The 27,335-nt window shown below is 47.2% G+C and overlaps 1 protein-coding gene and 1 non-coding gene across 2 annotated transcripts; both read right to left on the bottom strand.

The window, feature by feature from the left end:
• Positions 1–2,381: 2,381 nt before the first annotated feature.
• Positions 2,382–27,335, bottom strand: Alkbh5 (alkB homolog 5, RNA demethylase). Its single transcript, XM_027921436.2, has 4 exons — positions 25,446–27,335; positions 16,685–16,765; positions 4,892–5,047; positions 2,382–4,077 (listed from the first exon to the last, which is right to left on the bottom strand). The coding sequence occupies exons 1-4, from the start codon at positions 26,213–26,215 to the stop codon at positions 3,900–3,902; spliced, it is 1,185 nt and encodes a 394-aa protein (XP_027777237.1). The 5' UTR covers positions 26,216–27,335; the 3' UTR covers positions 2,382–3,899.
• Positions 15,477–15,555, bottom strand: Trnaa-ugc (transfer RNA alanine (anticodon UGC)). Its single transcript has one exon. It is a non-coding gene; the product is annotated as a tRNA-Ala (tRNA).

The following is a 27,335-nucleotide window of genomic DNA, read 5'->3' as shown; positions in this document are numbered from 1 at the left end:
TTGAGAAAGCCATGGAAAAAATATTGATGATTTAGATTAAATTTGAAAGTAGTGCTGAGATTGAGATTCCAATCCAACTAGCATAATTTCTTGAGGAACTAGTAGGTCATATATCAGCTTTTATGATAATCAATTCATGAGGAAAAGAGCAACGTGGTAAGCACAGTGGCCACCAAAGCTATCAGGTTATCATCCCTGGAACCTGTAAATGTTACCTCATGAAGAAAAAGGGTGAGTGGGGAGGCTGAGACAGGAGAATCCCAAGTTTGAGGCCAGCCTCAGCAACTTAGGGAGACCCTGTCTAAAAAAAACAAAACCAAAAGGGTTCGGGGTTCAATACCCAGTACCACCAAAAAGAAAAGAAAAAGAAAGGGTGAGGGGCTGAGGGTATAGAATTCAGTATAGCTCAGTATAGAACACTTATGTGCACAAGGACCTGGATTCCATCCCCAACACCATAAAAAGAAAAAGTCTTTGAGGATGTGATTAAAAAGATTATTTTGGTACCCTTCTATCCAATCAAAAACATCCCTAGTAAAAGGGGCAGAGAGATGTGGCACACAGTAGATGCCATGTGACCAGAGAGGCAGAGCAACAAGTTGCAACTACAAATGAAGGAATGCTTACAGCCACCAGCAGTTTAAGGGACAGGTTTCCCACTAGAGCCTCTTAAGTCAAGGTGTGGACAGGGCTCAAGGACAAGTGATTCTGGATTTCTGACCTCCAAAAGTGAGAATAAATTTGTTCTTGTAAGCCACCAAATTTGCGATAGTTTTGGCAGCCATAAAAAAAAACAAACACAAGCAGATAAGCTGCATCTTCCTCATATTGTGGTTGAATTATAAGCATAGGCAGATGATTAACACCGGAATTCAGCAAAAGAGCCTAAAAACTTTTGTGAAACAACTGGCTATATGGAATTTACAACAAAATACTGTGTATTTACAATTTATGTGCTACACTTCTGTTTATGCTACCCTTACATATGTATGTGACATTATGTCCCAGGTCTGTCATGTGTCCAACACTGTGCTCAGCACAGTTGAGTCAATATTTCTGAATAACATGACCTTGGGTCAGTCCTTGACCGCCTTGAATCTGTTTCCCTCTCCTTACAAAAGGGTTAGAGGAATGGGATGGGTCCTACGTGGATAGGGCTGATGTCCCTGCTGTTGGAAAAATTATGTGAGACCAGGCTGGGGGTGGGGACTGAGGGAGGCTAAGCACCCTGCCTGGTGCCCCAGGAGGTGGAGAGAACTGGATTCAGGGTCAGCTGTCAGGCTCAGGGTAACTGCTCAGGACGATCACCTCACAGATGGAGCCCACAGGGCTACCATGCAGGTAGTGACTAAAGCCAGAGAGGCAGTAGGAACTCTGGTGGTCAGAACCCCTTACGTTCCTCAGTCTTGCAGGGGGAAGGGCTTCTTTTCCTAGGGGTGAGGAAAGCTCTGACTGAGGCCCCCATCCCCTGTTAGGGGCTTAAGCATGGATAGGGAAAAACGACTCTTGTCACATGCAGTCTGGATGGCTGGTAGGTCACTTCTCTCTGGGTTCCCATATATCCTCTCCAGGGCACCCAGGATCCTAAGTCCAGCTCAGTGCTGCCCCTGTAGGTCCATCTGGCCAGGACCACACAGAGGCCCTGGTCCCAATTTTCAAACCAAACCCTGGCCAGCCACTTGCACCGTCTATAGACTCTCTTCTAAATGGGCAGTTAAGTGGCTTGTCCAGGTTCCCACAGCAGGAATTTGGCCAAGCAGACTGGCTCTGAGCACTTAACTGTGTGATATAGACTCCAGACTGAAGCTCTTGGCCAGGCCCTGGGAGTTAGGTCAGGGATTCAGATGGACTAAAGCCTCTGGGCCCCAGCCTTACCCCACCAAAAAAATACCTCCTTCATGCCTGTATCCTATGTACTCCCATACTCTTGAGAGCAACTGAAAGCAGAGACCAGGAGAGTTTTGCTCACGGTTGGGGTTCTAGTGAGGACTTGTCTGGTGTAGTGGGAACTCAGTCTTTACTGAGCAAGACCACTTTCATATCCTCTACAAAAGCCAGCTTCTCCCTGCCTTGGTTCAGGCTGTTTCCCCCTCACTGGCATGTAGTCCTTCCACTACCACATGCAGAGAGAAGGTGCGGCCCCTGCATACCTACACCCCATAGTTATGAAGGCCATCCTCCTTGGAGTAGGCAGAGGACAGACAAGGCCACCTACAGCCTTCAGGAGGCCTGGTGTCAACAACTGGCTGACTTCTCTGGGGCTCTGATAGGCCATGAGCTCCACTTCCCCAACCTCTGTTTAAAGTTAAGAAAATAAAGGGATTAAGGAGGCACCAAAGGCAAGCTTTCTCTTACGACATCATCAGACAATTGTTTCAAAATATATTAGATTTGGTTTTTATTGTAGAGCACACATATCAGGGCAAAGTGCTGCACACACAACTACAAATCATTTTTTTGGGAAAAAAGCTGTAAAAAAAATAAAACTGCAACTGCTTTAGTTACGCAGTCCTGACTTGAGGAATCCACGCTGGCAAAGGAGTTCTGGCCCCTGAGAGGGGCTTCTTGATGGTGGCTGCCCACATTTCTGAGGCCCCAGGCCTGGACCTCTATACATAAAGCCCCCTGGAGTTGTGGTGGCCCAGTTGCCGGGAGGGCCTCTGCTTTTGGCAGGCCCAAGTCCTGGCCTGGCTGGCAAGAAGACATTCCTAATGAATTTAGATCAGCAAAACCTTGCAGCCTTCCAGAATCTGAGTGGGTAGAAAGCGCCAAAGACTTCACTTTTTTTTTCTTCCTTTTATTGTTTTTTTTTGTTTTTTGTTTTTTAAGAAGCCCCTTCCCCAGCTCCCATGCCCCTGAAGCAGAGAAGGCACCAACCCAGTCTGCAGGCCTGAGCTCTGGCCTTGGATGCACACTGTAGGTGAATCGAGGGAGTGGGCACCTTCCTAGAGGGATGACATGGAGAGGAGGCCCAGGGTGGCCAATGGAGGAGAAAGGAAAGCCAAGAGACCAAAGGAAAAATAAAAACTCAAAAAAGAAAACAAAAACCCTACCACACACCACAATGATTTCCCATACCCCAAATGCTAGACTTGGAAGGACACCAGTCCCTCTAGCTAGAAACAATTCCTAAAACTGACCCAACATGGCAAGTCTAACTTTCCATATAATCCCACGCAAATGCTTGAAAGGAGCAACCCAACAAAGAGGCAGGCATACTCTTGGCAAGAGACCTCAGGACCACTGTACTAGCCTCTGAGAAAAGTGTGGAGGAAACCTGGAGGGCTCGGCAATAGCCTTAGGGTGACAGGGGCTGGCAATGTTTGAGCTCCGCCCCCAGCCAACCTGAACCACTCTGCTGAGGGAGGAAGAAAGGGTGTTTATAGGAGCTTCCAGAGCCTGGACAGCAAGTGAGGGTGGAGCAGCAGCCCCCCCACAGAGCTGGCAAGGCTCTAAGAGACCTCAACCAAGTGTGGACATCAGTGGAGGAAAAGGGTGGGCAAGAGACTGAACTTTGTTCAGAGCACTGCAAAGATTTATATTTAAAGCAAAAATGAGAATTTCTTAACCATAACATTTTGTTGCTTTTAAATAAACCCAGCCTAACTCAGCCCCACTTGAAGATAACTGCCCCCCCCCCCACACCTCTACTGGCTACTCCAGCGTGAGTCTCTGTCTCCTACAGACACCAACAACCTTTTCATCCAGGAGGAAAGCCAAGAACATGAAAACCCAAGTCTTGGCCAATTCTGTTTTTCAGCCTTAACGGGCAACAAACCAAGGGAAAAAAATATATATATATATATAAGATCAAAAACAAAAAATGAAACCCTCAAAACAAAAGGAGGGGCAGCTACATGAGGATCAGCCAGAGTTCCCAGGAGGGCGGTGGACAGGCTTCAGTGCCTCCGCATCTTCACCTTTCGGGCGGGGCTGCCTGTCGCCTCTGAGCAGTCCTCTGAGGACTCATAGGACTTGCGCCAGTAGTTCTCAGAGCTGAAGCTGCCCCTCCGCCGGTGGGTGGGCATCAGCACTGAGCGCCGGTTCTCTTCCTTGTCCATCTCCAGGATCCGTGGCCTGCAAAGAAAAGAGGGAGGGCTATTATCTGAGAGGCTAGCAGGACGGGGGTCTGGCCTCATCACCTCTGTGCCTGGTTCTCTGTCCTTAGGTTGGGGCCCTCCAATTCAGTGGTTCTCAGTGAAGGGTATTTCTGGCAGAATCACTGGTACTGGTGGTTCCTGGTCATTAAGTGTCAGTGGTCACACCTCATCTTTGGGCTATCTCCCAGTCACCCTGTGGGATCTGCTGGGCAGGAGGAAGCCTTCCCTGTCCACTCTACTTCCCAACTCTTCCTGCTGCCTGTCCCTACAACACCACCTTCTCTGTTCACTAGTTCCTTAACCCACCAAATTCTTTTCTGCCTCACAACATTAGCTCACACGGTTGTTCTTGCCTAGAATGCCCTTCCTACATAGCTCCCCCATTCTGGTCTTATCTTAAACAGTATCCCATCAGAAACCCTAACTCTTCTCAAATAGATCCTTGGTTCACTTCTACATGCCAAAATTCCCTAACACCTAAATATAAACCCACAAGGGTGTGTGTCCAGGTGGGACTGAACAATGAGGTCATGGGAAGAACATAACATACTTGCATTTGTCAGAGTCTCTGCCCAATCCCTTCCCTCTGAGGGTATAGGCAGCTGGCCAGGAGTTAGGCAGAAATACTACCCATGCTACTCTCCCAGAGAAACCAGACATATGGCTTTGAAAGGTCGGGCAATCTCAGGCTCCTAACCAGCCTACCCACCCTAGGCTTCTCCACCATCATAGCCTAGAGCTAGTCATGGGGTTGCTTTACTGGCCTTTGTTGAGGATCCTAGGCTGAGTACCTGTGGGCAGCGTCAGGGTCTGCCTTGCGGTGAGACCGCTTGGGTTTCAGAGGGGGGTCCCTGTTGTTTCCTGAAAGGCGATCTGAAGCATAGCTGGGTGGTAATGCAGAGCTGCTCAGGGACTTTGTTTCCAATCGGGGTGCATCTAATCTTGTCCTGCAAAGGAAACACACATGTCACAACTGGGTCTCTGATGAGGGCACATGCCTAGTCAGTCCAGTTCTTTCTCTTGCCAGGCCAAGTGGAGACCAGCTAGGCCTGTCTATAAGCCAGCAGTCTCTGCTCTGTGATTTAGTATCTTCATGGTCCAACTAAGGACTGGTGTAGCTGTCCTCCAACTGACTAACCTCAAGTTCAGGCCTAGGAGAAAAGAATGGGAACACTCCTGTTTGGAGACTTCCAATGACAGGGAACTGTTGTCCCAGAGGTTAAACCCTAGAGCTCTTTCTCAACTGCACAAAGCAACTCTACCTCCTCCTTCCATTTGGACCCAGAAGTGTTCAAGATGCATCCATTCTACCTGCTAAAAGACTGAGGTCCACTAGTGGGCACCACACACTCCAACAGGTGCCTTCATCCCTGCCTGAAATACTACTACAGAAAGGATCCCTGCTCCAGGCCTGTGAAGGGACTGGAGGGAAATGGAACCAGACTTAACTTTCTCACTGTAGCGACAGGGACACAGGCTGAGTGGCAAAGCTAAGGTGAGGGGGAGCCCAGGCCCATTTTATGATCATGAGTTTGGTTTTAGTGCTACCACAGCCACCTGGCAGCTTCTGCTCATCCCAGGATGCTAACCAAATAGAAAATAGAAGGCAATGTTCCCAACCAGCACTGAGTGCAAGTCTCAAGGAACATACTACCTAGTAAAGGCAAAATATGCAAGTACAGATGAAAAAGAGTAGGCATGGAAGAGCTGGGCAGAGATATGCTCAGGGCAGTGATCTGAGTCCTTTTATAAAGCCAGACCAGAAGGTAGCTGGCCTAGGAAATCTCCAAGAAGCCCGAAGGCTTCTTATGCCGTACAGAGAAGGCTGGAAAGTTAAGAAGACTGGAACAAGGGGTAGAAAAGGGGCCCCAGGTAGCCGAGGTGAGACTTAAGCCTAACAGGAGCCATTCTGAACCTGGGAAGGGATCACTCTCCTGAGGTTGGCAGAGGTGGCTCCTACCTCCCAGCTGGGAACCAACATTCTGATGCTCTCAGGCCCAAACTGATGGGCAGGTAGAAAGGCAGGCAGGGCAGCTACCTTTGTCCTTGGCTTTCACTTCACAGAACGAGAGGACAGAGGGGTCCAGCTCAATGACTGGCATACCAGTCTTAGCCTCCACTCTGGGAGGCTCCAGGTTCAGGGAACCAGGACCTAGTCCAAGAAAAAAGAAGACCCCATTCTGGTACTGCCCCTCAGAGTCCAGGTTAGTTATTATCCTTTGAGCCTTAGTTTCTCCACCTGAGCACAGGAAGGAGAAACAGGACTGCCTTTAAGTCTCTGTTCAGTTCTGAGGGCCTAGGAATTAGACAAGTAGCCTGGCTTCCTTCAAGGCTAGGTTCTTTGGGGAGTAGTGGTAGAATCACCTGAGCCCCAAGGCCCTTGCAGACCCCATACCCCTAAGCTGAGCGGTCCAGACTGTAGAGATCAGATGCGACACGAGCCACAAAGTTTGTGTTGGAGGGCTCCAAGAATCTACAGCCTTAGAAGAAAGTGCCTCCTCTGACGGTACAAGTGATAGAGAGCCTGTGTTCAGGGTGAGAAGGCCCCAGGTAGCTCCTAAAGCCTCCACAACACTCTAACGGAGCAGTCTAAAGTTACTTCCTCAGGGGAGTGTGTATGGCAAGAGCGGCCACCAAGATGAGAGCCTGTGCTCAGCTTGACCCAGGATATTCTGTGAAGTATCCTGCCACAAACTGAGGCCTGGCATGGGCCCCAGGCCTCCTGAGCTTCCTTCTTGGGGCAGCTTGTCTGGGCAGGCAAGGTGAGGGTGATGAACTCTTCCCATGGGTCTAGGACTGCTAGAGAGGCTGGGGAAAAAGGTAAGAGTCTGGACAGAGAAACCAGGAGCACCAGCTACTCCCTCTGCTTTCCTGGCTGCCTAAAAGAGGAGAATGCATTGTCCCCCAATTCCCCACAATGGGACAGCCTTACTGCCATTATGAGGCAGCTCCAAAGAAGGGATAATCAGAGCCAACCTTACCAGAAACCCATCCTTCTTTTTTTTTTTTTTTTGGATACCAGGGATTGAACCCAGAGGCACTCGGCCACTGATCCACATCCCCAGCCCTATTTTGTATTTTATTTAAAGACAGGGTCTGAGTTGCCTAATGCCTCACAGTTACTGAGGCTGGCTTTGAACTCCCACTCCTCCTATCTCAGCCTTCCCAGCTTCTGGGATTATAAGCAAGCGCCACCATGCCCAGCAGAAACACAGCTTTCTATATTCACTTCACTGTAGGGATAGTTGAGCTGAGACCAAAAGGGCTCTGGCACATATACTAGGAATGTTACAAGGTATCTCCTAACCGCTGCAGAAGCTCCTGTCCTTCCCCCACTTATGAAATGCCATCAAGCTGTAAGAAACCAGACCAGAGCTAGATCCCGAGCCCATTATAAAAAGTTTGAAGCAGTTTAACTTCAGAACATGCCCCTCATAAAAGGCAACCAACTCCTTTGAAGCAGGCAAGTCCCTTGGGATTTAACAGAGCGCCACGAAATTTGGAATCACAAGGTACTGCAAATTTTGAGCAATAAGTTTGAGTATAAAGACTGGACTTGGACCTCCTCAATAGGAATAAAGACCTGCTTTACAGAACTGATCCAGGTATGTGAGGTGAGGGTCAGCTTGCTGACCACTACATCCAAAGGGATCACTGCAGCATCAAGAGTGCATCAGCATGTGAGCTGAGGGGAAGAGAAAGATAAATTCTGTCCCAGGTGCTCCCCTCTTCCTTTAGCACTCATGTAAACCCCCATAGAAGCTACTGGGAGTGAGAAACAATGCTAAATCAGAGCAGATCACTGTCCTAAGTCACATAGCTACTACCTCACAATAACCTCCAAAGCACAGGTGGGCTCTTCCACTGCAGCAGAGCCGTGTGGGGGCATTGCCATCATTTCTGGGAGATGGGTATCATCATGCACCCAGACCACAATGACCCTGGTGGAAGGGTGGCTCCGTGGCTCAATAATGACTATTTTTCCCAACTTCTGGCTATACTTTTTACTAGGAAACCTGGCTTTCCAATGAGACGAGGAAGTGCAAAAGGTCTGTTTAGAAACCTGACCCCTACATAGGACCAAGTTCCAGCACCTTTAAGCATTAGACTCCCAAAGTCCAGCACCTTCATGTCTCCTGCAGTAGTCCCCACCCATTTTCTACTAACTTCCCTCCAAGATAATGCTTCTGATTACTATCCATTTATCAGTTGTGCTCTCTCCATAGAGCACTACTGATATATGCAGTGGTTTGCCATGGTCAGAAGAGCCTAAAAACATATGAGGGGTTATCACCTAAAAAGGGGACTCCAAACATATGGTCCAGGGCTCACAGTAAACATCTCCTATATAAAGGCCTACAACAGGAGACTCTCCAAATCATTCAGTCTGGTTATCACAATAGCATACCACACATACACACCCCCCTCAAGACCCCAGAAGCCAGGAGGGCTCCATGGGTGCCAGCCACACAATAGGACCAGCATCAAAGGTACCTAGAAATCCCCCCAGCTCAAGTCTGGTAAGGTATCTGTTTTCCTCCAAGACCCCAGGAGTCCAGAAACCAAGTCTGCTTTTCCCACCCGTGCCACGCAACTCCATATCTCTGGGTTCCCTCCACTCCATGTGCCTCTGCTCAAACTATATACCTTCACTCAGCACATCCTTTCTCATGCCTTACCGTCATGATCAGAAGGGAGGTTTAGTGGGGAAGGAGGTAGAAGTCCATCTAGCATTTGTAAATTTAGCACTGAGAATGTAGGGCTTAGGTAAGAACACATCTGGAGAGAAAGTAGCTAAGCCAGGCGTCTAAGCTCATCACCTCTCTGATGGTCTGCCTCTATATTCCCCTGCATGTTACAGACATGGGCAGGATGCCAAATGGGCAAGGTATATATATCTAGATACACACTGGTCCAGGAAACAAATGTGAGCTAAACTTTGCCACAGAATATAAGAGTCATGGAGAGGAGCAATATCATTCCCTGAAGGTGGCAGGGGTCTCTGTGGGGAAATGCCTCAGACCTGGCCAGGTTCAGGGAAACCAACAGCTGTCCACTCCTCCACATTCTGCTGAGGGACGAGCTTAGAGTATACCCTCCATACCCACTCTCTGCTCACCTACACCCCAGCCTCACATGCTGGCTGCTCTGCTTTGGTTATGTTGGGATGTCTTCTGAACCCTTGAATTCTTTGGCTCCAGTGGTCAAATAAGCCATTGAGTTCAGCCTCCTACAGTATATTACATGAATTGCTCTCCCCACAGCTCATGTGCTTTAATGGCCTCCCAGTGCCCTTCATATTTCTCTACGTGCATGCAGTCTTTTCTTACATCGTATGAAGCCCTCCACCCCAACCACCACTCTGCTCCAGAGTAATGGAGTGTCCCAGAGTTACTGGACTACAAGTCTTTGAGAAGCAACTCTTTTTTTTTTTTCTTTTTCTGGAACCCCCAACCTCATGCATGCTAGGCAAGTGCTCTACCACTGAGCCACATCTCCTATTCAAAGAACATCTTTTCTGACTGAACTACCTTTGCCCTTGAACACCTGTTCTTGGCCCTTCAACCACCTACAGGTATGCTCCTCTGGAAAGCCTTGACTAGTCTCTGGTGAGCAGTTCAATGTCTGCCTTCTCCCCAAGACAAACAGATAAAAGCCCATACTAATCATACTCCTAGCACTAGTGATCTGAAGCTGTCCAGCTTCAGATCACTTTGAGCTGAATCCTACTTGACCAAAAGCAAAGAAGAAAACTATTTACATTGTCTTGAGCCACTTCACTTGGTTAATGGGAAAGTGCCAACCTTGTAAAAATAAAGTTTTTTGTTTTTATTTTTGTGGCACTGGGAACCAAACCTAAGAATATTCTACCTCTAACCTTCATTCCCAACCGTTTTAAAAATCTTTTTTTTTTTTTTTTAAGCAGTACCAGGGACAGAACCCAGGGGCACTCTTAACACAGATCTGTACCCCTAGTCCTTTATTATAGGCAAATGCAACATAGTGTTGGGGCCTCCTAAAGATCACATAGAAGATCCTGAGAGCCCACAAGTCATCTCCTGAGAATCAGTGATCAAAAGCCTTCCATCTTCACTCCTGCATCTGAACTACTCCCCTTTATTCCCTACTTCCCTGCCTTCTAGCCTCTGAGCTTGTTTCTGCCTAGCCAGAAGTTTCTAGCTTAGGAGACAGATCTTACCAAGCCTGCCTTGACCCTCCCTTGACTGATGTGCTGTAACTTTTTGCCCATTTTGTTTATGGTGGGTTCCATAAGGAATACATTGTTTTCTACCAGTGCTCTGTTTTGTGTTATAATAGCAATGTAATCATAAGAACAACCAAGAGCACATTAAGTTTCCAAGGAAGCAATAAAGTTTCCTGTGGTGCCTAATTCAGGCAACTTGTGTACAATAGATACCTGATATTTCCAAGTCCAAAATCCTTGTTCAAAGATCATTTCAAGGAGCTCATTTCCTGTCTGATCCCTTTATAAATACAGTTCACACCTCTTACTCTCAGGATTAATGTATGGATCTTGGCAGCTAGCAAAATCCTCCAGGAGGAACACCCAAGTCATGCCAGGGAATCATGGAAACATTGGGACACCCTCTGGTCCCCCCCAAACTGCTTCACCCCAGAAGTTGATAAGCCTCTTGGCCACCTAGCCCATGCTTTAAAACTTTAACCACAGTAACAAAAAGGCCAGGTCCAGTTTACCTACTGATGGTACTAATGATTACACCAAGGAAAGATGCATGTTAGGCAGCTTGTCCTAGGTGAACTCGGAGACAGGAACATTCAGGGATGTTGACGGATACTAAAGACCTCAAAGAGCTGAATACCTGTAGTTGCTACCTTACCCTGCTCTCTGTAGATTCCCCTAGATACTTAAAACACTCTCAGTCAGCTATTCACTGAGAAGAGGCAAGAAAATGCTTCAACATTTGAGCTCCAGTTTATTAAATTCAAAGCATCTACTTTGATGAGACACTGGGAAAGAAGGGCAGGACCTGTGATGCTCCAATGTGCAAAACACCAAGGGAATACAAGACCTACCACCAGAAGATCCAGGTTACAGATCTCAACTCAGTGATTTACTGAATGTGAAACATCATAACACTAAACTGCAGGCTACAGATGTCACTCCTGGGGAAGCTCTCAAAAGGTCACTTTCAGCCTCCCAGGGAGATGACCCAACACCATCCATGTCAAAGGAGCAACGTTTTGTTTAACCAGAAAGCACTCAGTACCCACCCATATGACTCCTTCTATGAGGCCCTTAGAAAGACCTTGCCAGCTATGACCTGAGCTGGTGTCAGGGTCCCCAGACCCTCCCTCAGCAGTCTTTATTTTTTGCAGGGGCAGGGAGGCCATGGGGGACAGAGCTGCAGGTGATGGAACCCAGGGCCTCGCACATGCTAAGCATGCACTCTACCACTCTACCGAGCTATATGCCCATCACAACCTGTGCAATTTTTACCTGAACTCAGGAGAAGGCAGGACTAGCTCTCCACTCTCTGCCTGTCAGAAGCCAGGCTCAATGCACACTCTAGCCACAGGAACATGACCTCCCCAGAAGATGTCAAATCAGCCAGGTACCTCCAGACTACCTTGTGATGATTTCTGGGCAGTGCCTGGATGCCCAAGTGAAAATATTCTCCTTTTCAACTTGTCACAGCTGTCCTTTTCCAAGACAAGCCCCTGGAGCTACTCTGGAGCTGCTTCTCTCCACTTGAATCATTCTTCTCATACTGAAGGATTCCTCCTCTGGGCTGGGCCACATGCTAGGAACCAGATGAACAGGGATCTCCCTGCTCCCACAGAAAATGAATTTGGAAATTCACCATGCCAAATGTATGAGCTGACAGTCTAAACAGTTTATGCTGAGAGGGCTACAGTTGTATGTATGATGTTTCCTGCATGTCAACAACTGACCCTTGAAGGATGGTTAGGTTAATCAACTTTCATTGTCTCCATGTTGGTCATTTGGGGAGGTGGGAATGGATCATAAGATGAATATATTAGATCAGAAGGCACTGCCAACAGAAGCCACAATGCCACAGAACCCAGGAATAAGTCTATGGACTGTCCTGGGAGTTGCAAGTATCAATCCCCAGAAACTAGGCTACATGCTTGGATTTTATTCTACAAGCAGCAGAGACACCTGTACCTCTCCTTAGGCCTCTTGGTTGGTTCTCTACAGTTGGGCATTTCCACAGCTCAACTGCCTGGGAAAGCTGGGGATATCCTCCCACTTGTCTCCACCCTCTTCTCACCAAAGCCCAGTCCCTGGATAGCTCTTTGGCCTACTCAAGTCAAAAGGTCAAAGAACCTCAGTCACTCACAACAGCCATTCCCAATGTCAGACCACTTTGCCCAGCTGGCAAAGAGTTTCCAGGGGAGCTGATTAATAGTGCAGACCCTTAGCTGTGCTGAGAAGCATTTGACTCAGCTGTCCTAGCCAGCCAGATATGGAAGCCACCATTCAAGAAGAAGGAAGTATCTGGAAGACTGACAAGATTCTCCACAAAGATTTACCAAGGAGTCAGGTGCGGTGGTATATGCCTGTAATCCCAGCAACTCGGGAGGCTGAGGCAGGAGGATTGCAAGTTCAAAGACAGCCTCAGCAACTTAGCAAGGCCCTAAGCAACTCAGCAGGAAAAAAAAAAAATTCCCAGGAAAAGCTATTATGAGAGGTTGGGAGGGAACACCTGGGAGTTACTGCTCTGATTCTACATAACCCCAGGAGTTCCCTTCCAGGTTCATGGCCTGGGCAGGCCACCCATCCCTGCTGCAGGTAAAGCCCGAGAATGACAGAGAAGCTAAAAAGAAGGTGCTCTCTGGATTCTGGTTTGTGCTGGGAACCACAGGAAAACAAAATAGAAAGGTAATTTAAAAAACACTTTATTTGGGCTGTGGTTGTGGCTCAGTAGCAGAGTGCTTACCTCACACATGTGAGGTACTGGATTCAATCCTCAGCACCACATAAAAATAAACAAAATAAAGATATTAGGGGCTGGGGATGTGGCTCAAGTGGTAGCGTGCTCGCCTGGCATGCATGCGGCCTGGGTTCGATCCTCAGCACCACATACAATAAAGATGTTGTGTCTGCCAAAAACTAAAAAAAAAAAAGATAAAAACAAAAACAAAAAAAACCTCTGATCAATTTTGGGATTATTCTTAAGCTAGAGAAGAGAGGTTGCCAACCACCAAATCAACCCAAGTGTCTGAAGTTTCCAAATGTGCCTGGTGCTCTGCCTACACCACAGAACTATCCCACCTAGGTCTGGGTCATATCCACACTACTGACAATAATACAGAAGTCAAAGTTTCAGCTTGACAAAGTGACAGAGCCATGCTGATGACTCCTTTATCACCTTATTCTGGAGTTCTACAACCAAAAGACAGAATACCAAAGTTACTGACTGAAGTTAAAAAGATGGCAAACTCTTGGGCTAGGGTCATGGCTTAGTGGTAGAACATTTGCCTAGCACGTGTGAGGCACTGGGTTCCATCCTCAACACCATATAAAAATAAAAACAAAGGTGTTGTGTCCCTCTACAACTTAGAAAAAGATGGCAAACTCTTATAATCCCAGCAACTTGGGGCTGAGCACAAGCTTAAATCTGCCTCAGCAACTTAGGGAGACCCTAGATGTAGCACCCCTGGGCTCAGAAAGACAAACCAACAGTTTCCAGCAGCTGAAGCTGGAACAATTGAACATAAATACCCCGACTCTATGCTGATATAAACAAATGGATTTTTTTTTTTTTTTAAAGTGTGTGTGGGGGGGTGTTGGAATATAGTCAGATCTCCTATGCAGAAGAAATACAAATAACTCATGTGGCTACTTCTCTCCTGCCTCAAGAAGGTAAGGCTAAATCCTCACTTTTGGGGTTTTTGTTTTGTTTTTTGGTTCTGAGAATGAACCCACAGTCTAGCACATGCTAGGCAAGTGTTCTACCACTGAGCCACACCTTTAGCCCTTTTGTTTGTTGGTACTGGGAACTGAATCCAGGGACACTTTATCACTAAGCTACATTCCCAGCCCTTTTTGAGAAAGGGTCTCACTAAGTTGCTTAGAACCTTGCTAAATAGCTAAGGCTGGCCTCAAACTTGAGATCCTCCTGTTTCAGTCTCCCAAGCTGCTAAGATTATATGTATGCACCATCACACCCAGCATCTTGTTTTTAAGAGATCAATCTAGCCATGCTGCCCAGGTTGGCCTTGAATTCCTGAATTCAAGTGATGGGTCCTCCTGGGCTGGAATACTTGTGCACATCACAGTGCCTGGCCTCACTACTTCATGTAGACTGTACATGGACGGAGGAGAAGCAGTAATTTTTATAGTTGAAAAACTTACAAACATTGCAGATGACCAGATGTTCAAGATCAGCAGTGCCAAGTTATTTTAACAGAATATACCCTTAGCATATGGTAAAACTAGCACTTTATTTCTGTGGTCTTCCTCCCAGAAAACATAACCCTAGGCCAACCTTAAAAATCTGGGGGGAAAAAAAAAAAAAGACAAATACCAATTGAGGGATATTCTATAAAATGTTTTGGTTTAATCAATCAGTGTCATCAAAAATAAGGCCTAAATCAGGCCGGGCGCGTTGGCGCATGCCTGTAATCCCAGTGGCTTGGAAGGCTGAGACTAGGGGAATCATGAGTTCAAAGCCAGTCTCAGCAATGGCAAGGCACCAAGAAACTCAGTGAGACCCTGTCTCTAAATAAAATACAAAATAGGGCTGGGAATGTGGCCGAGTGCCCCCGAGTTCAGCCCCCAGTACCCCACCCTCCGCCAAAAAAAAAAAAAAAAAAATATCAGACACAATGGCACAAGCCTATAATCCCAGCTACTAGGGAAGCTGAGGATTCCAAGTTCAAGGCCAGCCTCAGCAACTTGGTGAGACCCTAAATAAAAAATAAAAAGGGCTGGGGATGCAGTTGAGTGGTAGAGTGCCTCTGGGCTCAATACCCAGTACCAAAAAAAGAATAAGACAAGTCTGAGAAAAGATCACAACCAAGAAGAGCTTAAGGTGATATGATAAATGTAATGTGGAAAATATCTTAGAACAGGGGGAAAAAAATAAGAAAAATCACTTGTTTATTTTCTTTTTCATAGTGCTGATCCAGGCCCTTGCACATGCTTAAGCAAACGATCTACTACTAAGCTACATCCCAACCACTAACAGTTTCTTGTTAATAACAAACATACCAAACAAATGTACTAAGGAGCTTGGTTTGTGGCTCAGGTGCTTGCCTAGCATATGTGAGGCACTAGGTTCAATCCTCAGCACAACATAAAATAAAGGTATTGTGTCCAACTAAAACAAATACAAACACACACACACACACACACACACACATTTTTGGTGGTGCTGGGGATTGAACCCAGGGCCTTGTGCATGCAAGGCAAGCACTCTACCAACTGAGCTAAGTCCCCAGCACCAAAACAAAAATATTTTTTAAAAATAGAAGAAATGGGATACAGGGTACTAAAAAACTGTGTAAAACCACAATTTTCTATAAATTTAAAACTGTTCTACAAAAATAAAGTTTATTTAAATTTTGAAGAAAAAAGTTAGCAGGCTTTCCACCTCCTGAACAAACCCAAGTCTACATAGTGGTCTTGCTCTGCTCACCGACTTTTATGGGAGTCTGGGCAATCCCTGATCTTCTCTGGAACTCCATTCAAAAGAAGGCTTTTCTTTCTCTGATCCAATGTTTGTGTGGCTGTGGCTGCTGACAAATCTGTCTGCTCACCACAAGGACCAAAAAAAAAAAAAAAAAAAGCTATAGCCAGACTTGGTTTTGCACACCTGGTCTTACACTCGGTAGGGAGGCTAAGGCAGGAGGATCTCAAGTTTGACGCCATCCTCAACAGCTTAGTAAGAGAGACCCTCAGAACTTAGGAAGATTCTGCCTAAAAATAAAAAAAGGGCTGGGGAACATAGCCCAGTGGTCAAGTGCCCCTGGGTTCATTACCCAGTATGAAAAGTGACAACAACAACCAAAAAAACCCTGGAGAGGCCAGGTTTACTAACTTTAATCAGTACATCCATCCCTGAATCCTCTTACCAGAGTGGAGACAGCTACAGCTATGAGCCAGTTGAATACTGCATTCGAACCTTACACTGTCTCCTTACTCCCTGCTCCTCCCAGAGTGAAAACCCAGACATTTTTTAAAGCAGGCTTCTAAAGTACAGTCCTAAAAATAATCACAGAGCACACATGTGACAAATCAGAACCAAAGAGGTGAGAGGAGGAGGTTGGGAGTGGGGTGGGGTTTGGAAAAGTGTTCCCCAAATCTTGTCTCAAGACTGTGCCCATAAATACTGGGCAGCATGTGATTTTTGTTCAGTCCTAAAGTCCAAACAAAGAACTTCATTTTCTGATGAAAAAGCAAAACAGCTTTTTCCTCACAGAATGCAAATAAAAAGTAAGAGATCAAAACAGATTTCTGCCCTCCCAGATTTCTGTTCCATGCCACTGGTGTAAGGATTTCTCAGGAAATCCAGACCTATATCTCCAGACAGGCCTACAGGTGGCACAGAAGACACCAAACATAGGGTACTTACTTCCTGAGGATGATGACCGCTCGGCGCTCCTTGATGTCCTGAGGCCTTATGCAGTGAGTGATTTCGTCAGCAGCATATCCACTGGAAAGAAACATAGAATAAGGAACCATGAAGAGTGGAAAACCAAAACACCTGGGAGACCAGAATACAGCTCATGTATTATGGCTGCCCCCTGCCTGTTATTTGCAAGGTTCAAAGATCTACATATGTGGAAGGGAAATACCACATTCCAGGAAGCTTTTGCTGAAAAACGACTCAAGGAAAAACCTGACTTGAGGCAAAGGACACCCATTGGCCTCTTAAGAGAGGCCAGGCAGGACTCTCCCTGCACAGGCCAGGAAATTTTTTTTTTTTTTTTTAAAGAGCCCATAAGGCTGGAGATGTAGCTCAGTGGTAGAACGTTTGCTTGGCCATGTATGAAGTCCTGGTTTCATTCCCAGCTCTGCAAAACTAAAATAAGTAAAGAACCTTCAAGAGAATGCACCTTTAGAGGCTCTAAAGAACTGGAGTGACTCAGGGAAGACCTCGATGAGGACACAAAGAGCTATCCCCTCCTTATTCTTCCTCCCTTTCCCTCACCCCACAGCACAATGAAGGAAGCCAACGCAGCTGCTGACACACTGAGTCACCAGGGAGAACTAGGACTGCCACATTCCAAAAGAGAATTTGTCTACTTGGAAAAAAGCTTTCAAAAGCCTCCTTTGGGGGGATCCACAATTTTGAAGACAGCTGTGTTTGGGATATTTTAAGAATTTCCATCACACTCAAATTTCTATTTATTTTCAACAAGTTATAAGATTTTAAAAACTGCTTACAGACCAATGAATGTGGGTAGATGACTGTCTTCTTTTCAGTTAGCATCTTTTCCCCTTTGAAATTCTAGCAACTCCAATTCCTAATCCTCTCATATGCTCTCACCAGGAGCATAGCAGCCAAGAGACACCCCAAACCCAAGTCTTCCAATGAGCTGTGGCAGATCTACCTAGACAAATACTCGCCCAACCATAGGCCTGGTGAGAAGTTTTGCAGTCTCAGGTTCTCCACCTGCTCAGGGAATTTCTGGCTGCCCTGGACCACAAACCTTCCTCAGGGTTGATCAGCTCCTTCTCAAGGGCAGCAATACAGACACAAGCTTAACTGTCAGAAATGTCACAGGCTTGGGAAGGATTCCTTGAAGTGACCAGGCTGGCCCAACTATGGATAAGAATTGGATGCAAGAACCAGTAAAAATAAAGTCAGGTTGATTCAGGCTCCGCCCCTACAAAGTATACCTCTTATCTGTACATCTGATTTGAGACAGTGCTGGTGGCAGAAGAAAATTTACTTGGAAAAAAAATTTTTAAATGTTTTTTTTATACCTTCATTTTTTAAAAAAATGTGATGCTGAGGATTGAACCCAGTGCCTCACGCATGCTAGAACCACAGCCACTAGAAAATATTATTTTCAAAAAACCTATGTTAAAGGGATAATTCTGAATTACTTCAGAAAAAGAACCTGCAGACTTTAACTAGAGCACTGATCAAAGAACCCTTTCTCAATAACTATTACTATGTCAGCCCACTGTTAAGAAGTGCACATCCAAAATTGTGGAACCCCCCAAAGGGGTTAGGGAGTTGAAGGGACATGGGTTCAAATCAGAACTTGTCATCTACTACCTACTTGACTTAGTTAAGTTACATACTGAATCTAAATCTCAGTTTCTTAATCTGTAGTAAGGAGAACAGTAGGTTCTTGGGCATTCATTGTTAAGCTTTATAATTTCATTGTCATTACAAAAAACTACAAAATTGTACTTACTTTCAGCACTGGGGATTGAACCCAGAGGCATTTTACCACTGAGCTACATTTTATATATTTTGAAATGGGAGTCTAACTAAATTGCCTAGGCTGGCCTCAAATGAGTAGCTGGGATTACTAGCATGCACTACCACCTGGTAAGACTAAAAAATTTTTAAGAGGCAGCCATCACCTTTTCCCTTCCAGGCAGAAGCACAGGGTTCTAGGTATCTAGGCTGATACCTCTGGGAGGGGGTGGTGAGAGGCCACACATTCAGGGTTTTGAGAATTAAGTTCCTAGGGCCCTACCATTTGCTAATCATTGCCCAAGGGTCCCTGGGGTGGGGGGCAGAGCCTTGGGGTCAGCATCTGCCAAGAAGATATGAGCTGGGATCACCTTGCAGAGATCTCTCTATAGGGAGAGACCTCCTAGGCCCTATTCCAAGGATAGGAGTTAAAGGTCTCATCCCACATTTTTATCACTCTCACAGTGGTGAAATCTGAGTTGTAAAATAGTTCCATATAATCTACACACAGCATTTCTCAGGAGTCCATAGGTACATTTCTAAGGCTTGAACCTGCAGTGCTAGCTACAAGCAATGTTCCCTGTTGTTAACAAGTTCTATTAATCTGTTTAACTTGGACTACAGACATGACCTAGGGCTCTAGCTTCTAATCTCTAACAAGGAACCACTACTCTTAATGTAATTCTGGAGCAAATCCAGATGTTTGTCAAAGCTTGATTGCCTCCATGCTTCCAGGCCCATCCTCTAAAGGCCTCTAGAACAAACAATAAGCTATGCCAGGCTCTTGCCCTGAGCCCAGGCCTCAGAACTAATGTGCTGATACAGGTCCCCTTGGCATGGACCCCACCTGGAGGGCTCATTAGCACTGGTCTTCTAGAACTTCCTGGCAACTGTTGACAATCCACTGACTATTCTTCAAAGTATTGGGCTCGAGTGGGAACTCAAAGTTCTGACCAAAAGAAGCTCTCCTGGCCAAACTTCAGCAGCAAGTGCCCAGCAGAGACCACAAGAGTATAATTTACTGCTAGGAACCTACTCGCTACAAGAGAAAATGTTTGAAAGTCCCAGTCTGCCAGCTTGAAACTTAATATGCCATGGATCCAGCCCTAACCTTGGCATGAAGAAAAGTTCCAGTGCCTCCTGCTCCTTTGTTTTTACAGGGAAATGAGAGAAGGAAATACCTTGTGCAGTCCAGCTTGCTTACTCCCTCCCCTAACTGGGCCCCGACCCCAGCAGCAATTAGTATGCAAGAAGTATCAAGAGTAATAAGGCCTAGCTAGGTGTGGTGGCACACCCCCATACACCCCCAGCAATTTGAGGCAGAGGCAAGAGGATCCAAGTTCAAGGTCATCCTCTGCAACTCAGTGAGACTTTCAGCAAAACTCTGTCTTAAAAAAAAAAAAAAAAAAAGCTATGGATATAGCTCAATGGAAAGCACCCCTTGATTCAATCCTTAGTATCCAAAACACAAAAGGGTAACAGGATCTATCTCTGTCACCTACTAGACCTTAGAGTGATTCTTAAGGAAGGTGACACATCTACCTTCTCTGGGAAGGTTTCCCTGAGCTCCCGCAAGCAGGGTTACTCCCAAAACCTCAACCACACCCTCCTAGGACTTTTTACTACATTTGGCCAATGGAGATTGTATCTTCCCTACAAGACAGAGCCTTCTAAGGCCTTATTCAACTCTGTACACAATGGACCAAAAATGAAATGCATACTAAGCCAAACTTTTCCTACCACTTTTGGAGTCTCAGTTCCTATATCTGTAAAATAGAGATGAGATGCAAGAATGAGGAATCTAAAAATCTATAACTATGCAGACCTCTGGTGACAGCTTTGGAGATCAAGTTGTTAAGGCACATTTCCAAGATGCCCACCATACCCTGTCTACTACATGCCCTCTCAGCCTACACCAGAACAGATTAGAGATGGAGGGACTGGTCAAGATCAGAGTCTAGAGACAGCCTCCCTCTGGCTGGGGCTACCTATCTTAGACAGCCCCACCACTGATAAGCTTCTCAGTCTTGTGAGCCTAGGTTTCTGGAGGAGAGCAGGTAGGAAACCTGGACACAGAAGCATAACTGTGAGCTCAGACTCAAGTTATTTACCAGATCTGAGTGTCCAGGAAGACACATGGCTTAACTTTCAGATAAGTCTGGGGACTTTTTGAATCCAGAGGGAAAAAGGTCAACCTGCTGTTTCCCAATTTGATAGGAACTGAACACAGAAGGCAGCTCATCTCCTGAGACACCTTTAGTTAAACTTCAAGTAATCAGTAGTGGGGACAGAAAAGTCAATCTTCTTTGGTGACTCTGGCATCACTGGCTCCACTTTGCAAAAGAAAACAGGCTCACAAAAGTTAAGTCATTTACCCGAAGTCAAACAGCTAAAGTGATAGTTTTGGAATTGCCACCAAGTTTGCCAAAAAACTTTTTGCTTTTGTTTTTGTTTGGGGTGTGTGGGGGGGGAGAGTTTAGGTAGCAAGCATAGAAAGAAAAAGGCCCATCTGTGTTTCCTGCTAACAAAGTCTAGTCTGTCCTGGGGTCCTTGCTGGCATCACCAAAGAACACATGCCCTGGAGAAGTCTGCAAAGATAAGCCTGTGCCCCCCAGAGAGCTAGCACAGTATCTCACTAAAGGCTATATGCCAAGTGCCAGTCCAAAATTGCCAGCCAGCCCTAAAAAAAATTTTTTTCCCAGCCCTAAAATTTTTATGGCTTATTTATTCTCTGCTTGGTCTAGGCTTCAACATTAGCTTCCTCTCCTTTGCTGCCCTCTGCCTGTGTGTGTGTATGTGTATATACACAACTGGGGATGGGACCCAGGGTGTTGCACATGCTAGGCAAAAGAGATCTACCACTGAAATGCATCCCCAGACCTTTTTTTTTTTTGAGACAGGTTTTACAACATTGCCCAGGCTGGCCTCAAAACTGCAATTGCAATTGCCTATCTCAGCCTGGGATGATATGTGTAAGTCACCATACATACCAATACTACCTGCCTTCTCATCAGGACCAGCAGCTGCAAGGATAGCCAATCCCAATGGCCAGGAGTCCATCTTGAGAACATACAGCCCTGACCTCATCTTACAGTTTCTCCCACTCCCATGGCAACAGAAGATTCCACATGAGATGTGGCCCAGGACCTATCTGCCCTACTTTCCCAACTATTTTAAGCCAGAAAGCTAAATTTTGCTTTCAACCAGCAGAACAAGATTAGCTCTTAGCCCAAAATGGACAGGGGTGCTCACTCTACCCAATACCAACTGTTAAGTGCAGGAGGCAAAGGCTAAGCTCAACAGTCCACCCCTGGCTGAGCAAAACAAGTCACTTCCAGACCCGTGGCCACAGCCTGGGTCTCTGGGCATGAAGCCACCACACAGAGATCATGCTGCTGTGAATAAAGGTAGAAGCATGTAAGCAATTAGTCTTGAGGTTATTATTCTAATTAATCCAAATGGACCTGTTTTAATCTGCCCCATTCACCTTACAGGAATAGGCAACAGAATACAGGATGAGTTATTTATTTAGATAAGAGAATAAAAAGTATGGCCACCCAGACCCCCCCCCCCCAATGAGGACACAAAAACAAAACAAAAAAAAACAATGGCCAGTTGGGTTTAGAAAGGAGTATAATAAAACACTTCCAAGAAGGGTCTGAGGTCTTCCTTTAAGTGCCCAGGTTTAAACACTGCTGAGTCAATGTCTGCCACACCAACATCCACATTGAACACTATTAAATATAAAAACTGCATTCCTGCCACGTTGTCTTGGACAATTACAAACACCATTGCAAATGACAACCGAAGTCTCAGGTGACAAATGCTTCAATCCCTCTGCATATGCAGAACACCTGTTTTGTCAGACCCTTCCTTCTGATCTGCAGCTTTACTGCATATCACTGCCTGGATTGAGACTCCTACCAGGAAGCGAGAGAAAGCACCATCTCTCTTACTAGCTTACATGCAAGATTTGATGAGGGCACTATAAACAGGCAGGTGTTCATCCATCTGCACACCAAGTAAGCTGAGTTTTAAATGAGTGGGTGGTAGATGATTCAAATAAGTGGGAGCATCCAAAATTTTAGGGCAGTGGCTTTCAACTGGAGATGAGTCTACTCCCCAACTCTCACCCTCAGGGAATCTAGTGGTATCTGAAGACATTTTTGGTAGTCATAAAAAGTGCTCTGGCGGGGCTGGAGTTATAGCTCAGCAGTACAGCACTCGCACCAGGTTCGATCCTCAGCACCACATACATAAAGACTTAATATTTACACACTTACACACACACACACACACACACAAAGTGCTACTGGCATCTAGCACAAGGAGGCCAGGTACACTGTATAACTTCTACAATACGTTGACAGCCCTCACAACAACGAATCAGCAAAGCTGGGCATAGTGGTGCTTGCCTATAATCCCAGGAACTGAGGAGGCTGAGGTAGGAGGATCTCTTGCTGGAGACAAGACTGGGCAAGTATGTGATATCTTGTCTCAGGAAAAAAGGGGGGCAGGTGAGGGTCCTGGGGGATGTAGAGCACCCCTGAATTCAATCCCCAGGGCCACTACCAAAAATAAAGAATTAACAAGCCCTGAATAGCAACAGTAGCACTGTTAAGAGGTTCACCAAGAGGCTGAGCTTCACCAAGGCATCAGCTACCAGTCTCTAATGAATTACATCTGCCTCACAGCAGCACCTACCCCTCCCCTTACCTATGGTCACACCCTGCTACTGCTGCCAAACCTTCTGCTGTTGTATGCTTCCCCAACCCTGTTTTGCGTGGCTAATTTGTAGTCCCCAAACTTCCCAAGTCTCAAAAACTTCCAAGTTGCAGCTTACTTACCCCCAAAACTTCCAACACTATGGAGCTTATAATAAGATGACCCACACTCCTGCAATTACCTGCCTGGGCTGTGACTATCACCTAGTCTGAGGTGTTCACCGAGTTTGGACTATTTGAAAGTTATGAGTCATGTTTCAGGATCCACCAAATTCCTAGCCCCTTCCTCACCAAGAAAGCAGAAGCTCATTAAATTGTTGTATATGAAAGTAAGCATCCATTCAAGTGTCCAAACTGTGCCAAAATCTGTACTTAACACCAAATCACCACATTTAATTCTAAAAGGCTTCAGAAGTTGGCATCATCCCCACTTTGTGGATAAGAAAGCCAGGTCTGAGACCGCCCACAAGATCCCAAAGCAAATGAGGAGAGTTGGATCCAAAGCCTGGGGCAGTACTTTTCAGGACGCGGCTGGCCCTCCCACACTAACTCTACAGCTAAGTCTGAATCCAGGAAGGGTTGGAAGAGATTGGAAAAGCTTTAAAACTTTACTAAAGAAAAGATGGAATTTTCCTGATGATGCAATCCGGTTGTGGATCACTAACAGACCTGCATATTAAGAATTTAAAACTTCCAAAAAAAAAAAGAAAAGAAAAAACCCTAAAATGTCTACTCTTCAATCCAGGAGTGTGCATTTGTTTGGGGGTTAAGTATCTCAAAGTCACAAAATGCCTTGGATCTCCTCATTAAGCAGTCAATTACTGATGGGCCTCCTGAAAACAACCCTAATGGTCTATGACTATGTAGAAAATTAATATCTCATTAAGAGACCAAGTAGTCTTTGTATGAGCTCTTTTAGCACTGAGAGCTCTTCCCAGAAATCAGAGCCCCAACCTGCCTTCTATAACAAGCCCCCAGGGAGGACCTAACCCTGGAAATCCCATCTTAAAAGGCATCCATCTGGAAACACCACCCAGGCCTGAGATGCTCAAAAGTCCAAAAGACAAGGAAACATCTGACAGCTAAGTGGTTCTCTAGGATCCAAAGTACTGCTTATGTTACCAATGCCTTCCCAGATTTTCCCATCAGGAGGTGCTTGGCATCTCAAGACTCTGCTGCCATCCTCAATAATCAAAGGAGGCTCAGCTGTTCAACTGAAATGACAGATGACCTGCTCTTTTGATATTAAGAGGGCTCCTGGGACCCTGCTTCTCCCCACAACTGTGGCCTATGGTGTCAACTGCACTTCAGAGGTTAAGCTGCTCACAACAAAATCCTAGTTTGTCCTGATCCTCTACCTGGTGGTAGTCAAGCTATAGACTAGAACTCCTAAGAGGTTTTGAAGATTACTGAAGTGCATTACTAGATTTACCTTTTCCAGGATTGGAAGGAGGTAGCTTCCAAATAATTCTCACTTCACATAGACAATAAAAGTGTTCTGGTAGACAATTTTCCCTGGGGCCAGGAAACCAAGTCAATTTTCAGTTTGTGAAATCTACTGCTCACAAACTATAAGGCTAAATACCTGGTCAAGAGCCCAGGTGTACTTTATAAGGTCCCAGTAACTGGCAGCACGTTCTTAACAAAGGACCAATGGGCTTATCCATAACTTAAGAGGAAAGAATTAAGAGTGTGGTGTATTTTATTTCTGGCCCAACCACTGAATTATTCGACTCCAGGGAAGTCATTCCCCCTCTAGGGAATGGAGAAACTCTGTCAATTAAATACTCTCAGGGGCCCTCTGCCTGTATTTTTCTGTTAAGGAATCCACTAATTTTTTTTTCCTTTAAGAAAACCAAGAACAACAGAGCAGGAATGACTTCGATAGTAACTTTTTTTTTTTTTTAAACACTGCTTTGGAAATGGAGATATGCTTAAAATCTCATAAGAAAAACAGAGTCCTAATATCTTAACCTTCTGGAAAGACATTGGACTAATTCTCAGTTAAGCCCGTGGTCACGTGAAAGCTAGCTACAGGTGCAGAATTCGACATTGGTTCCTGAGCCCTGTTTGCTCGCTACACAAACCCCTTCCCCTACTCCCTACAACCTACAAAATGAAGGATGGGTGAGAACCGTTTAAAGGACGGGCTCCTATTGGCCGCTGCATTCTGAACCCGGGTGGGTAGTTAAGGCAGCGGGTGCAAGGCCGCCCCCTCCTCCCAGGTGGGTTACCTGAGCACAGTCACGCTCCCCCTGCGCACTGGCAGGGAAAGCACAGGTTCTGACACCCGGATAGGCTTGAACTGGAACTTGCAGCCGAAGCACAGCGCGGAGTCGCTAAAGAAGGACACGGATACGATGGGGCGCTCAAAGATGTGGATAGGGTCCACGTGAGACACGATGCAGCCGCCGGGCTGGTAGTCGTTGATGACGGCGCTGTTAACGAAGCCTTCGGGGATGACGCGGTGCTCCACCAGCTTCTGTATCACCAGCTGGTGCACCCACTCGGGGATCTCGTCCACGTCGCCCGGCGGATAGAGGCGCTCCTGACCCGGCCCACGCTTCTGCAGCTGGGCGCCGTACGTGTATCCCTCGCCGAAGAAGTACTTGTTGCGCAGCGGGGCCCGGTCCACCGTGTGCTCGTTGTACAGGCCCTTCTCGGCGCGGGACACCACCTCATCGATGCGGGCCTCAATCTTGGCGCACTCATCCTGGCTGAAAAGGCGCATCTGGCGGATGCCGCTCTTCACCTTGCGCGCCTCCTCCTCCTTCTGCAGCTGCTGCTCCTCGTAGTCGCTGCGCTCCGGGTCAGAATCCTCTTGATATTTGCGCTTGGTCCCGGACATTGGGTAAGGCTCTGCGGCGGCGGCCGCGGCGGCCGCGGCGGCTACAGCAGCGGCGGCGGCGGCCGCGGCTTCCCGGCTGCCCGCCTTATAGTTGTCCCGGGACGTCATGGACTTGAGCTTCTCACGCAGGTCTGTGTAGCCGCTGGCGGCCGCCATGGCCCCCGCGACGCTACTCTAGGGTCCTCCGGGGCGGGCGGGGCGGCCAGGCATGGCTCTTGGGGGACGCGCCCCGGTGCCCCCGGAAGGAACGGGGTCCTCAGTGCCGGACCCCCATGCGTTGCCTCAGGATCCAGCGGGGGGCGTCTAGGGGCCAGGAGCGGGGTCGGAACTCAGTAGCGGCAGGTCATGCAGCGGTGGCGACAACGGGGCTTCCTCCTCCTCCACCTTCTCCACGTCCCGGGGGGCAAGGGCGCCAGAAGCGCCTCATGCCGCGGAGGGCTGCCGCGTAGGCTCGGCCCGACTCCCAGCCAGACCCTCAGACGCCCGGCCCGGCCCGCACTTTAAAGCTCTCCTCACGACGTCACGGGCCGCCGGCCCGACGTCCGCAAGCGCCGCTCCTTAGCGGGCTTCTCGGCGCGCACGCGCAGTATTGCCGGCCACCGCGGCTCCTCGCGCTAGGGGCATGCGCGTGCGTGCGGGCCCGGTCGGCGGAGGTGCTGGCGCAAGCGCACACAGGGGCCGCTCGTCGTCCGCCGCCCCTCCCCCACTCTGAAGGGCTTCGAGAGAGCACTCTCAAACAGCGACCTTCCTCCAGCCGCGCCGCCTCCCAGACCCACGGGCTCCCTCAGCTGGGGTGCGCTCACGCTGTCAACACTGTTGTTATGCCGCGTCATGGCATTGTCCGAACGTCCGTAGAGGCCTCAATCCCCAGCGCGCAATCAACGGAGAACCGCCACAACCTACACCGCCCCGTTACCGCCCCCTTTGGCGCTTCCACTTTTTTAATTGGGCCGCCGGCCACGCGCCGGGCGGGCCCAGACTGGAGTTTTCACTAGTCGGTTGGTAATCATGCCTGTCAATCAGAGAGTCTCCTTGGCTACTGCGTCCATCTCTTAATTAGCTGCGAGGAGGGCGGCGAGGACCCCTTAAAGGGCGATGGATGGCTAAATAAGTGCCTGAATTGAGACCTCACCGGAGCAAAGCTCTCAGGACCCCTAAGGAACTTCTGAAACAGGCGGCCGCTTCCCAAACTGCAGGACCGAGAACCTTGGGCTCCAGCTCTGAACCCAGACGGCCACGGCCGTAGAAGCTAGACGCGCATTGTCGAGGGCACCTC

Source organism: Marmota flaviventris, chromosome 17 (assembly GCF_047511675.1).
Source record: "Marmota flaviventris isolate mMarFla1 chromosome 17, mMarFla1.hap1, whole genome shotgun sequence".
Classification (NCBI taxonomy): Eukaryota; Metazoa; Chordata; class Mammalia; order Rodentia; family Sciuridae; genus Marmota; species Marmota flaviventris.
This window is presented reverse-complemented; position numbering and strand designations above follow the sequence as displayed.